This window comes from Branchiostoma lanceolatum, chromosome 14 (assembly GCF_035083965.1).
Source record: "Branchiostoma lanceolatum isolate klBraLanc5 chromosome 14, klBraLanc5.hap2, whole genome shotgun sequence".
Lineage (NCBI taxonomy): Eukaryota > Metazoa > Chordata > Leptocardii > Amphioxiformes > Branchiostomatidae > Branchiostoma > Branchiostoma lanceolatum.
In genome coordinates this window covers 885033-899718 of record NC_089735.1, presented here as the reverse complement: position 1 = coordinate 899718, position 14686 = coordinate 885033, and the positions used below count along the sequence as shown (strand labels likewise).

Sequence of the window (14686 nt, the reverse complement as noted above, 5' to 3'; positions counted from 1 at the left end):
AGTCACATGAAACATGTTGAAATTACAGTTAAAACGCTCATTACTAGGAACAGTAAACATTAGAGTTAAAAACAGCAATCAATATAAAATCTATACATAATAGAATAGAAGCTTACAACATCTGGGGATTCTTCTTAGACAGCAACTTCAGTGCTCGCGGCATAAAAGATAACTCAAGTCGCTTAGTTAATTTGTTTGTTTGTCTTTTTTCTTATGCAATAATCATCTGCTCAATATCATCATCATCGTCATCATCGACATCATATCTTGTCGCGCCAGTATCGCAGCCAGTTCATTGCTTCTTGGTTTGCTTCACGTATGTCCTGATCAGCACGTAACAAGACTAGAAGGGCTCTTCAGTTTTACCGGTTACATGAGTAAGACCGGGACAGCATCTCTTCTCGCCATGGAAGCTCATCTGTGTAGTAATCATAATACAATGCTGAACTTTCTTCCAACACTAAGGTATTCACGGATCAAATTTTCTACGACCGCTGTCGCCTTCTTCGGGATCAATGATGACCAATCACTTCCGAACGTAAACTCGCAAGAGTTATAGACACGTGACTTTATTGAAACGTGTCTTTACGGATACGTGACGTCATCAATTGTTCAAACGTGCCAGGAAGTTTATAACGCCCACTGTCTGAGAGATGGTTGGAGGGCCCTGATGTATATTGCCTCCTTTAAACCTCTCATAAAGTAGTCCTGTACATCAGGGCACTCCAGCCATCACCAGACAGAGACAATGGGCGTGATAAACTTCCTGGCACGCTTGACCAAGTCAGAAACATCATGCTTGAGACAAGCTTGACTCTGTGAACTTACAAAGCCAATAGAAGTAGGTTTGGAAGGCAGCTCGGGGCCATTCCCCTTACCCATTTATTTATCTGTTAGTATATTTTGAACAGTAAACCACCCCATTTCGTAGCGCTCCATGGCGGCATCCATGATTGCAAACTGTGTAAGATAGGGCTGGTTGGTTAGATTCATACATCCCTAAGCGCACCTCTAAGTACCCATAAGTATGAGGAGTTCTTTGACATGCTAGAAGTGAGTTTCGCCTCGCACACACGGTGACGTTAGTCTCCAACCAGACCCAATAGATTGCAAAGACCGTATCCAACTGGAAGAAGGAGCTTATAGTGCAATCTAAGGTCTGGAACAAGTCGGTCTGAACAAAGGCTATTAACATCTAATTGTTACCTAATCAAACTGTGCTTCTGTAAGTGAGTTTATTACTCTCTGTCCGCACGGGCGTGCGGCGCCATGCCGGGCTGACACCTCCAGGCCGCGACTGAGAGGCCGTTCACTTGGGCAGGGCTGTACCGCAAAAATTAAACTTCCCAGGAAAAATAAACTAAATGTTGCCAACAGAAAAGACTTGGTCTCTTTTTCAAAATCAATCTGTTACGAAGATCGCTACCAAAACTGCTTCAATCGTCACAAAATGCGATCAATTTTGACCAGTTACGTCGGAACTGTAAGGGCTCTAGTAATAGTGGCTTGAACCCGAAACAGTAAACATTGTCTACGAATGTTTTTGTAAGAACGGTTTTCCATGATGCCACAAACATCGCCGATGGGTGAAAGAAACTGCCATTGTGAGAGCTTTTTACTAGGCTCAACCAAGGCGCGAACCTCCCACTGGGACGTGCGCGGGTGACTGGGCTTGGTCATAAAAAGATTAGTACCCCGGACATTCGTACGGCTGTTAGCATTACAACGAGGAGGGGCAGCGACACCTTTATTGAATGTGTAGCAGACCTTGGGTTGGCTATGAAAACTCCTTCTGTCTGTTGGATACGGTCTTTGCCAACCCGTAGGTCTGCTTGGAGACTACGGTGACGTCACACTCCAGACAGTTTGGCTACTTTGGCAGTTAGAGTCGGGAATCATGACCCCAGGTCGGTCAGAGGTCACGCGTCTGATGGAAGATAAGGAACAGGTCTGACGTCATGAACCATGGCTTTGAAGGAATCAGAGTTTGAGGACAGGCTTTCCGCCTTTCTCAGAAGGTGGCTCTCGATCAGAGTTTTATGATGTCAAAAAGGGTCGGCTGACTCGGCTCTCACAATCCGTTACGCTCTTTTACTCACACATCTACCTGGAGATTATAAGAAGTACTAACGTTTCTTCAACCTTCATTTATTTCATTTATTCATTTATACAGGGAAAAATACACTCATGCCACAAGCCTGTTTTTCAGGTATCCCTGATGCTATAATCTAAAAAAAAAACATCTAGCACTAATCACATCAACAACCTATCTGATCTTCTAAGCACTCCTCTACATAACGTTTTTTAAATCGGATATGGAGATTCTTTATACACAACCAGGTATTGATCTCACCTGCTAACGTTTCAGGTGAGATCAATACCTGGTTGTGTGTAAAGAATCTCCCATATCCTATTTTCTACCAACCTGATGAAATTATTTTCGGGTTTTTAAAATCATTTTCTTCTTCTTTCTTGCTCGTGTAGGCTCGTTCCTTTATTAGAAATAACGCCCATTCAAACGGTTGAAAGATCCACTTGATGTCTGGATGAAGGTTAGACATCCAAGTCATAGAATACGCCAAATTACAATCACTCAAGCAACTGGATAAGATTTGGAACCGGTCAGACGCTGTCTGGATCCTAGATATCATCCTTATTTGCATCATGTCATCTTCTTAAACGGTTTTTTTGTTATCTTTGATTCCTAAGCGACCGGTGACTTCTTTTATATCTAAGTATGTCCAAAATTATTTATTCATTGGCCATCGGCACAGCAGTTACTATTTTAGTGCAAGATGTTACCTAATATGAAACGTTTCCCCGTGCAATTCAGCATTTGAGAACCGACACATATAAACACTCTTTCTTTCCCCGTACCATCCCACAGTGAAATACCCTGCCTGGCACGGCTGCGACGGCTCCCACCGTTGAGTCGTTCCGTGCCAGGCTGGAGGCCTGCCCGCCTTAGTCCGGGACCTCAACCCCCCCCCCCCTACTTTTCCCCTGAAGGGGTTATTTGGGGGTAACCAAATGTAGATGTAGATGTAGATTTGGCTGCGATATTGGATGAGCTGTACAAAATTTTAGAGCTGAATAAACCGTTATCATTATTATTCTCCCTGCAGGTTTGGCACCAGTAACACGCTGACGTTCCCGTCAGTGAGGTACCAGGACGAGGGGAGGTACGAGTGCGTGGCCAGCCAGCAGAGTTTCCCCTCGAACGACAAGATAGAAACCTTCATCAACGTCAAAGGTACGTTGGGCATCCTTGTGTCGGAGTTACGTCTCAAAATGCCTGTATCTGTATCTATATAGCCGGTATAACCGCCCTTGGGAGTAACACACTAGCTTCGCAGGCACGCGGCGAGGCACCAGCTGGTTTTATTACACCGAATGACCTGTCACGTCCAACCTTCGCCAAACTGCATGCATTGTTTAAATGCATTGTATTCAGGAAAAAATTGCCTAAAAAAATTGCATTTTTTTTACTTCGCTTTTTGACAGGCAAGGACAACGTGGCACTGCACTCAAGTTTTTCGTAACTCATTTCATTAACAGTGCCACGTACACAGAACAATAGTCCAATTTTGCACCTGGGTGGAGTGAGGAAAGTCGTGTTAAGTACCTTTCCCAAGGTTACAAAATCGGTAGCGTCAGGGAGATTCAAACCCAGGACCGCTTGGTTCTGGGCCGAACACCCTGCCGTTACGCCACACGACCCCACCCCAAAGTGTCTTTACGGTCATTGATGAGTGCTGGTTCATTCCCGTCTCTTCCCGTTACCCGACCCCACCCCAAAGTTTATTTACGGTCATTGATGAGTGCTGGTTCAATCCCGTCTCTTCCCGTTACCCGACCCCACCCCAAAGTGTATTTACGGTCATTGATGAGTGCAGGTTCATTCCCGTCTCTTCCCGTTACCCGACCCCACCCCAAAGTTTATTTACGGTCATTGATGAGTGCTGGTTCAATCCCGTCTCTTCCCGTTACCCGACCCCACCCCAAAGTTTATTTACGGTCATTGATGAGTGCTGGTTCATTCCCGTCTCTTCCCGTTACCCGACCCCACCCCAAAGTTTATTTACGGTCATTGATGAGTGCAGGTTCATTCCCGTCTCTTCCCGTTACCCGATCCCACCCCAAAGTGTCTTTACGGTCATTGATGAGTGCTGGTTCAATCCCGTCTCTTCCCGTTACCCGACCCCACCCCAAAGTTTATTTACGGTCATTGATGAGTGCTGGTTCAATCCCGTCTCTTCCCGTTACCCGACCCCACCCCAAAGTTTATTTACGGTCATTGATGAGTGCTGGTTCATTCCCGTCTCTTCCCGTTACCCGGCCCCACCCCAAAGTGTCTTTACGGTCATTGATGAGTGCTGGTTCATTCCCGTCTCTTCCCGTTACCCGACCCCACCCTAAGTGTATTTACGGTCATTGATGAGTGCAGGTTCAATCCCGTCTCTTCCCGTTACCCGACCCCACCCTAAGTGTATTTACGGTCATTGATGAGTGCAGGTTCATTCCCGTCTCTTCCCGTTACCCGACCCCACCCCAAAGTTTATTTACGGTCATTGATGAGTGCAGGTTCAATCCCGTCTCTTCCCGTTACCCGACCCCACCCCAAAGTGTCTTTACGGTCATTGATGAGTGCAGGTTCAATCCCGTCTCTTCCCGTTACCCGACCCCACCCCAAAGTGTCTTTACGGTCATTGATGAGTGCAGGTTCAATCCCGTCTCTTCCCGTTACCCGACCCCACCCCAAAGTGTCTTTACGGTCATTGATGAGTGCTGGTTCAATCCCGTCTCTTCCCGTTACCCGACCCCACCCTAAGTGTATTTACGGTCATTGATGAGTGCAGGTTCATTCCCGTCTCTTCCCGTTACCCGACCCCACCCCAAAGTTTATTTACGGTCATTGATGAGTGCAGGTTCAATCCCGTCTCTTCCCGTTACCCGACCCCACCCCAAAGTGTCTTTACGGTCATTGATGAGTGCAGGTTCAATCCCGTCTCTTCCCGTTACCCGACCCCACCCCAAAGTGTCTTTACGGTCATTGATGAGTGCTGGTTCATTCCCGTCTCTTCCCGTTACCCGACCCCACCCTAAGTGTATTTACGGTCATTGATGAGTGCAGGTTCATTCCCGTCTCTTCCCGTTACCCGACCCCACCCCAAAGTTTATTTACGGTCATTGATGAGTGCAGGTTCAATCCCGTCTCTTCCCGTTACCCGACCCCACCCCAAAGTTTATTTACGGTCATTGATGAGTGCTGGTTCATTCCCGTCTCTTCCCGTTACCCGACCCCACCCTAAGTTTATTTACGGTCATTGATGAGTGCAGGTTCATTCCCGTCTCTTCCCGTTACCCGACCCCACCCCAAAGTGTATTTACGGTCATTGATGAGTGCTGGTTCATTCCCGTCTCTTCCCGTTACCCGACCCCACCCCAAAGTGTATTTACGGTCATTGATGAGTGCTGGTTCAATCCCGTCTCTTCCCGTTACCCGACCCCACCCCAAAGTTTATTTACGGTCATTGATGAGTGCTGGTTCATTCCCGTCTCTTCCCGTTACCCGACCCCACCCCAAAGTTTATTTACGGTCATTGATGAGTGCAGGTTCAATCCCGTCTCTTCCCGTTACCCGACCCCACCCCAAAGTGTATTTACGGTCATTGATGAGTGCAGGTTCATTCCCGTCTCTTCCCGTTACCCGACCCCACCCCAAAGTGTCTTTACGGTCATTGATGAGTGCTGGTTCATTCCCGTCTCTTCCCGTTACCCGACCCCACCCCAAAGTTTATTCACGGTCATTGATGAGTGCTGGTTCATTCCCGTCTCTTCCCGTTACCCGACCCCACCCCAAAGTGTCTTTACGGTCATTGATGAGTGCTGGTTCATTCCCGTCTCTTCCCGTTACCCGACCCCACCCCAAAGTGTCTTTACGGTCATTGATGAGTGCTAGTTCATTCCCGTCTCTTCCCGTTACCCGACCCCACCCCAAAGTGTATTTACGGTCATTGATGAGTGCTGGTTCAATCCCGTCTCTTCCCGTTGCCAGGCCCGCCGTTCATCGAGCAGGGCAGGGAGGCCGTGCGGGCCCTGGCGGGCTCCACCGCGAAGCTGGAGTGTGAGGTGTACGGCGACCCGCAGCCCGACCTGGTGTGGGAAGGCCCGGACGGCAAGGTGGAGGTCTCCGACGGGAGGGGCGACCAACAGTCAGAGTACCTCATCGAACAACAGGTACGAATTTAGAATCAGAGATAGTAGAGTTAACACCCGTAACACTCGGACAGACAGACAGACAGACAGATACACGCACACAGGCAGAGAGACATACACACAGGCACACATACACACACACACACAGGCACACATACACACACAGTACATCATCGAACAACAGGTAAGAATTTAGAATCAGAGATAGTAGATTTAACACCCGTAACACTCGGACGGACAGACAGACAGACATATACACGCACACAGGCAGAGAGACATACACACAGGCACACACAGGCACACATAAACACACACACACACAGTACATCATCGAACAGCAGGTACGAATTTAGAATCAGAGATAGTATATTTAACACCCGTAACACCCGTAACACTCGGACAGACAGACAGACAGACATATACACGCACACAGGCAGACAGACATACACAGACACACACACACACACACACAGGTACACACACAAACACAGTACCTCATCGAACAACAGGTACGAATTTAGAATCAGAGATAGTAGAGTTAACACCCGTAACACTCGGACAGACAGACAGACAGACAGATACACGCACACAGGCAGACAGACATACACAGACAGACACACACACACACACACACACACAGGCACACACACAAACACAGTACCTCATCGAACAACAGGTACGAATTTAGAATCAGAGATAGTAGAGTTAACACCCGTAACACTCGGACAGACAGACAGACAGACATTTACACGCACACAGGCAGACAGACAGACATACACACAAGCACACATACACACACACAGGCACACGCTTACAGTACCTCATCGAACAACAGGTAAGAATTTAGAATCAGAGAAAGTAGACTTAACATCCGTAACACTGAGACAGACCGACAGACAGACAGACAGACCCGCACACAGGCACACAGACAGACAGACAGACAGACAAACACGCCCACGCACACACACACACACAGTACATCATCGAACAACAGGTACGAATTTAGAATCAGAGATAGTATATTTAACACCCGTAACACTCGGACAGACAGACAGACAGACATACATATACACGCACACAGGCAGACAGACATACACAGACACACATACACACACACACACGCACACACACACACACAGTACCTCATCGAACAACAGGTAAGGATTTAGAATCAGAGATAGTAGACTTAACACCCGTAACACTCGGACAGACAGACAGACAGACATATACACGCACACAGGCAGACAGACATACACAGACAGACACACACACACACAGGCACACACACAAACACAGTACCTCATCGAACAACAGGTACGAATTTAGAATCAGAGATAGTAGACTTAACACCCGTAACACTCGGACGGACAGACAGACAGACAGACAGACAGACAGACAGACAGACAGACAGATACACACACACACAGGCACACACACACAGTACCTCATTGAACAACAGGTAAGAATTTATAATCAGAGATAGTAGACTTAACACCCGTAAAACTCGGACAGACAGACAGACAGACAGACAGATACACGTACACATGCAGACAGACATACACACAGGTACACACACACACACATACACACACACACAGTACATCATCGAACAACAGGTAAGATTTGGCTATGGGAAAAATTACTTAAGACCTTTATTGTACACACATACCCACTGGTACAGGTCACAACAAAAGAATAGTATACAGATACATCTATACACTGTCAACTTACTACAAGAATTATAAACTACGTGGATTCGACTTCTCCTCGCTTCTTTGTGATGATAAAAATGTAAGGCAGATATGGTTCATAATCAAAGGTTTGTCTAAACTTATCCAAAATATCATTTTTCTGTATTGCTTAGGTGTATGAAATGGGCAAATAGGTTGTATCAGTCGCTAAAACTCAGCTACATTAGACTTCGGAACCGTTCGACAGACAGATAGACAGACAGACAGACAGACGAAAGCACAGTCATCAAACAACAGCTAAAGCAAACTATTAGTCAAAGCACATGGCCGATACTGCACAGTGCACACGCAAAATCACACGGCCACACACACGCAGCATAGATCCCTCAACGGTCACGTAAGTACCTAATTTGCATATTCGGGACGTTTTGTTTCCAGGTTATAACACCGGGCGCGAAGATCAAGGGCGTCCTCACGATCAACTCGGTGGAGGACAAACACTACACCACCTACACGTGCACGGCGACCAACAAGGACGGAGACGCCTATAAGGAGATTGAACTGCAGAAAGAAGGTGAGACCCGTCTTTAAGAAAAGATCAAAAATTGATTATAATAAATCATTGAACTTATGAATTACATAACAGTTGTAAAGGGTACACATTCCAATTTTAGTAACATACTTTTTTTGCAATAATTATAAGAGACTGTGTACTTGTTTTTTTTCTATAAATCTAAATACATTTTAGTAACATAACAACGACAATATCAATCGGCACGTCAACCCCAACTCCCTTACTGCAGAAACAGTCAATAATGTTGTTCCATGATCACTTGGTCTGAAATAAATTGCCTTATTCTATTGTAAACCACTACGACATGTGTATATAATGAAACCACCGCAGTCTTATATGCTGAGAACACCTAAGACTCGGGCATTGACGGCTCCTTTCAAATCGATGCCGCGGCGTCTGCTGCACTACCGACTAAAGTTCAGCAGCTCCGGTTCCGCCCCTGTGACATTTCAGCAAGGCGAGCCTCGCTACAGCGCCGCTAATTTTCGTCTCGTGAACGGTCGTTGCCATTCGAATCGGTCTATATCATATGACCACAGAACGGTACATTTGAAGTGTACTAAAACACTCTGTCAGCACCGTGGAGTTTCGTCGTAAGGGTTTAGCTAGGGATGAGGGTTGAGCTAGGGATGAGGGTTGAGCTAGGGATGATCATGAGGGTTTAGGCTTTTCGACCAGGGTCGAACCCGAGCTGTTGTACTTTCTTCTATCCTTATCACAATGCTGTCGTATATTTGCAATTGGAAAGTCGGTTCTGATACTTGATTTGTACATTTTTCTGCGCCCCGAAAAGCTATGATCTGATGGCATCTACGGTTTCAGCCGTTCACGATCCCGCCACGCGTCGCGCCGCCTCCAGAGTGACACTAGTGAGCTATGACAGTCAGACTTACACAAGTTACAGCAATGACGTCATGTGTAATTACTTGTGACGGGAGGGAAGGCCTTAGGTGCGCCAAGTTCACGACCAAGAGTTCGGGTTCACCAAGAACCTCCTGCTGATTTCCCCCACGTCTTATTCCTCTTGTAACGTCGTCTTAAAGTGGTATCCAGAGGCACTCCAGATGAAGGTTTGCGCGGAAACGGGCCGTTCCGCCTGCCCGGTGCGCCGCTCGCGCCTGCAGCTACTGTGACCCCGGGCGGCCGCGGGCGGCGAGTAAAGATTATATTAATAACCCATCTCGGTTCTAATGGGACCCGGTTGAGCGCAAATCCGCGTGAAGATGAACTTATATTGATTCTTGATAACCGTGGATCTCTCTCCGTCTTTTCTCATATAACGCGCTGTCTGGAAACATTCCTTATATAACCATCATGCGCAGCCCAAATGTCAGGAACTTGGTCTGTGGAATATTTGGTGAGATTTAACTTTAAGTTTTATGCTGCACAAAGAGGCCAAATGCAGGAATGAACACTTACGGTTTTGTTCCGAGTCACTTGCTACCCTTTCCGGTCAGACCGATGCAGTCTGCCATGAAATTAAAGGAGCACAAATCTGCCGACTCACGCAAAAAGGCAAAACTTGTTAATAACAGGAGAATAATTAAGTGGATATTGACCGCTGAAAAGTAGGTAAATTTGTAAATGTACAAAGTATTTAAACAGACCGGCCCATCGTTCATCCAGCCTTGCCGTCTGCAAATCCAAACGGCGCCGAAACTGTTTTTACAATCGAACGTTCATCTGGGTTTTATGAGGGTGTTTAACGTTCTCCTTTCCCGCGGGCCTGGCTATCATTCAAGATAAATCTTCTCTCATCCTGGATGAAATTCTGCTTCGTTTGTTCTGATATTGTGGCGGGATTTGGGATTCGAGTGTCGTCCGCGCTAACCCGCGGCTAATGCTGGGCGGAGATAAAGTTGTCAAAAGGGGCTGGAAGCAATTTGGGCTGCCCTTATTGTTCGCAAAACGGCCGGTGGTTTACGACACGTCTCAAATCTTCGCCGTTTTACGGCGTGTGGTAAATCATGGTCACCATCGGCCTTGGAGCAGAAGGTTGGAAAGAAACACTTTTTTTGCGGATGATGAATCGTGGCTGTACCTTCAGGGCAAACACTCCATCGAGCAAAAAACTTGTACGGCTCCTCCCTCTCCCCCTCATGTTAAAACTTTTATCACTGCCAGTTATAATGACATTGTGTTCCCCTACATGTACAACGGTTGGTTACTTATTGAAGCCTGAGGCAGTGCAATTTTTTTCTACTGCTGACAGGACGATCCTGCTGACGTGTCAGCAGTGGAAAAAAATTGCAGTGCTGGCAGGATTATTCTGTCAGTAGCCACAGCAGTGGAAAAAATTGCATTGCTGACAGGATCATCCTGTCAGCAGTGGAAAACATTCATTGCACTGCTGACAGGATAACCCTATCAGTAGCCACATCCCTTATTGAATGCCAGTTTTCCATAGTAGTAATTTGGTACGAAATCTCTATATACTGCACTCCTTTCAAGTTTAGGTCGTCCACAATTCCTAACGATTGTCGCATCAGATCAGTCAGCAAGAAACTTTTGAGCTTCAGAACCGAATATATGACCGTTATTGAAATGGTCATATTCATATTTCCCCATCTTATATCAGGGGTCGGAAAACTCGTTGGCTATCACATCTTCGTCTTGCTTTAAATTGAATGTGATATTGGTAAAAATATGTAGCGTGACATGAAGATATAAATTTTGCCCATAATATATACCTCCCTGAACACTACATCGTATATTAAATGACAAAAGATATTGCGTTTACCGTAAAAAGCCGCCGCAATATCTATATCCAACGTGTTGAGCATATCCACATATAGCGGTACAGTTTTATATCCAACGATATTATACTTCCCCTATTTACGAGAAGGCATAAAGCTTTCTGAGTGTTATACTTGGACCGTGTGCGTGTCCTGCTAATTATGATAAAAGGTGTTCGTAAAGAACTGATGATAAACTACAGAACTAAACTAGCTTGGCAGGGACGGATCCTCGTAGAGTTGTATTCATAAGAGAAATCAACTTTTTATGACTTAGCAAAATTGTCGATAAGGTTGTTTTATGCTGAGCCGTTGACAAATTGTCCGCGTGCAGTCGTGAACAAGAATAAACAACCACGTGAATAATTTCATCAGGTTGGTGAATGACTGAATAGCAAAGTTCTTTTATTCACAACCAAGTATTTACATTAGCCGACGTTTCGACGACTGTCTGTCATCTTCATCAGGGCAATACTGACTGGTTCACTGCGAACTGAAGCTAGGTGTTTCCGCGATGGGACCACATTAGCTCAGTATTATTGCTTAACAATATATATTCGTTGTTTGGTACTGCATTGTGAGCAGAAACACCTGGCGTCAGTGCACGCTGTGAACCAGTCAGTATTGCCCTGATGAACATGCCAGACAGTCATTGAAACATTGGCTCGTGCAAATACTTGGTTGTAAATAAAAAAAGCAGCTTACAGGCACATTGCCTTTGACTCACAGCGAACCAATCAGCTAACAGGCACATTCCCATTGACTCACAAGAATAAATAAACAAGGTTCGAACCGAAGATATGAACCGGTTCTAAACGATTTATATTGACCATATATCTTGTTTGATACTCAGTAACAACTAGGCTATAACCCGATGGTTTCCACATAGAAAATACAGTGCGTTTCAGGGTTCTAGCCAACACCCATCATTCCATCATTTTATGGAATTTTGTTGCATGAAAATCTTCAGACCATTCCGTCAATCTTGACGGAAAAATAACCCATGAGAAAAGATGTAAAAATGTAAATTTGAATAAATAGATAGAAGTTTGTACATGGTGACAAAAAAGAAGACTATTTGGAGACTCTTTCTGTCAATGGGAATTGAGATGATGGAAAATAATTAAAGTTAGCTAGAACCCTGGTGTGTTTATACTATATGATTGCTGTCTACCATGAACATTGTAGAGAACCATTGCAACGTTTTCAAACAGCACATGTAGATACTTTATTACCTCATTTAAGCTATCATACAGTGAGTATGTAGCTACTCTTCCTAGAGTACACTGTCTCTACAACGTTCAGAATGAATGTATCTGCGAGATGCACGCTTGCTATTGTAATGTTGATGTTTCACTTGCACGTCTTTTATGAATAGTTTGGTTAGATAAGTGGGTGATTAGAAAATGAGGTCCTCATAGCACAATGTAGAAGACTTTCAACCGCCAGAGGTTTCGGTGACCTTCCTCAGCATGGCATGGAGCAGTACAGGCCATTGAGGACATGTTTGTTTGTTCGTTTATTCAATTAACCAGGGGGATACATATCGCCCCGTCAGTTTTTCAATGCATAAGTGCCCTGGGTTTACATCAACTCAAGGTTGAAACATGTCACCGAAACGCTGAAAGTCTTTTGGCTTGCGTTATGAGAACCTTATCTTCCTCATGCACGTGTTGTTCGCACACTTACGTCACAGTGATGTCATGTCTTGTTGTCACCTCCCTTTCTCGCCGCCTCAGTAACAACGCCTCCCGGTAAGTAGCGCTGCTCTTCCTCCTATAAGCCGAGTCAAAGTTTGAATTGCGCATACGCAAGGTCAAAGGTGAAGACCAATTGATTGCTAAAAATTGTTTAACTGTGCTTGGTACAATATCCAGACATGTTTTTATGTCTGAGGGACCTTCAACTTTGACATATTACCCACAATGCATCACACTGCACATGCGCAGTTGAAACCTTGTTTCAGTTTATTTCTCCTACACTCACTCTGCGCCACCTGTCCACTGGATGGAGACCATTAAGTTATCCATTCAACATATTTATAACTTTATGGTTAAATATCAAAATAACAAAATACACTCTCCATAAATGAAATTTCTTTGAACAGGACTCAAATGAGTGTGTATCTCTGTTATATTGTATCTGACCCTTACCTCTTCCCTCAATGAAAAGCGGCCTGCGTGCCAATTTGAAGTTATCATGAATAAACAAAGGTTCAAACAAACAAACTGCTTATGAGATTTTTATCCTTTTCTGGTCGCAAAATAGTCCCTGGAAAGGGTACTATTTTACCTGTTGAATGCTTTTTAGCATCTTCGTCTTGTGGAAAGTTTGAATCAAAATCTTTTTCGTACCTGCCACTACAGGCTTCTTTATTCTTAATCCCATCCACGAAACTATCATTTGATTTCCAAAAATACACTTCTCTACCAAAGAAATTTGTTTCAAATACAATGCGATTTTGGATCGCCCTGCGGTCGCCCCGCCAGGGAGGATGGTGCATCACCTGTTGAATCGAGTGCGCTGTTTAAGCCCCCCTCTCACTGGACCCGCGGCACGCTGGCGGCGTCGCTGCGTCCTAAAGCCCCCCTCTCACTAGACCCGCGGCACGCTGGCGGCGTCGCTGCGGCCGATCGAATTGACAAAGCACTCAATGAATTTCATCGACATAAAACGAATCTTTTTAAGCTTTGTGTGTTTTGTTGTCTTTTTGGTCATACGTGTACGTTTTGAATGATATTCCCAGCATGCATAAAGCCAAGGGCAACACAAATCCAGCGACGCAGCCAGCGTGCCGCGGGTCCCGTGAGCATCTTTAGCATCTTGAGGCCAGTTTGTACCCGGACTAAAAATTATAAAAAATAAAAATCATTTTTGCATCCGACGCCAGAGGCTTCTTTATCCTGAACATGGCAAACTCAATTCGGGTAAGATACCGTCCATAAAGGCAAAGTTTTGTGTGTTCTCACCCGAACCACCTCCTCTCCAACACTTCAAACCGGCAAACCTGTAATCCGATCCCATGTAACACGATACCCTCCGCGTCACGGCGTGTCTGTGGAATCATTGGCCCCGTGGGTATCACCTTCGGGGACCCCCAATACTCGGAAACGCCGATCGGACCTGTTAATTCTATGGTCAGTTAACAGGGCGGTGCGTTTATGGGTGCAGTATGAGATCTGAGCGGGATAATGTCCATTCGTACCCGCTCGGTGTGACCAATATTGTTTGAACAGGCGGCCATGTGGGGGATATTGGATGTGTATCAGGCTTAGGGAATATGAAATTGTGGCAGCGTCGTTTGATCCCGAACGGTGAAGAGTCTGATTTCTTCAACACCGTCCCGTATGAATCACTCAGGGTGTGGGCGATCAGATCAAACTGTCAGCCGTCGGCTTTGTTTTTCTAAGATAACGACAGCCGCCGAGAATGAACTTTTCAGGAGAAAACCACAGTAGAACGTTAGT

General features: G+C 45.5%; 1 protein-coding gene across 3 annotated transcripts in view; it reads left to right on the top strand.

Moving 5' to 3' along the window:
- The window catches only part of LOC136448141 (kin of IRRE-like protein 3), a 75770-nt gene that overhangs the window by 45669 nt on the left and 15415 nt on the right, over positions 1-14686 (top strand). For all 3 annotated transcript variants that reach the window (XM_066447303.1, XM_066447304.1, XM_066447305.1), the window contains exons 9-12: positions 3126-3253; positions 6059-6240; positions 8349-8484; positions 12959-12973. In XM_066447303.1, the coding sequence (XP_066303400.1) occupies positions 3126-3253; positions 6059-6240; positions 8349-8484; positions 12959-12973 (461 nt within the window). The remainder of the gene's footprint in view (positions 1-3125; positions 3254-6058; positions 6241-8348; positions 8485-12958; positions 12974-14686) is intronic.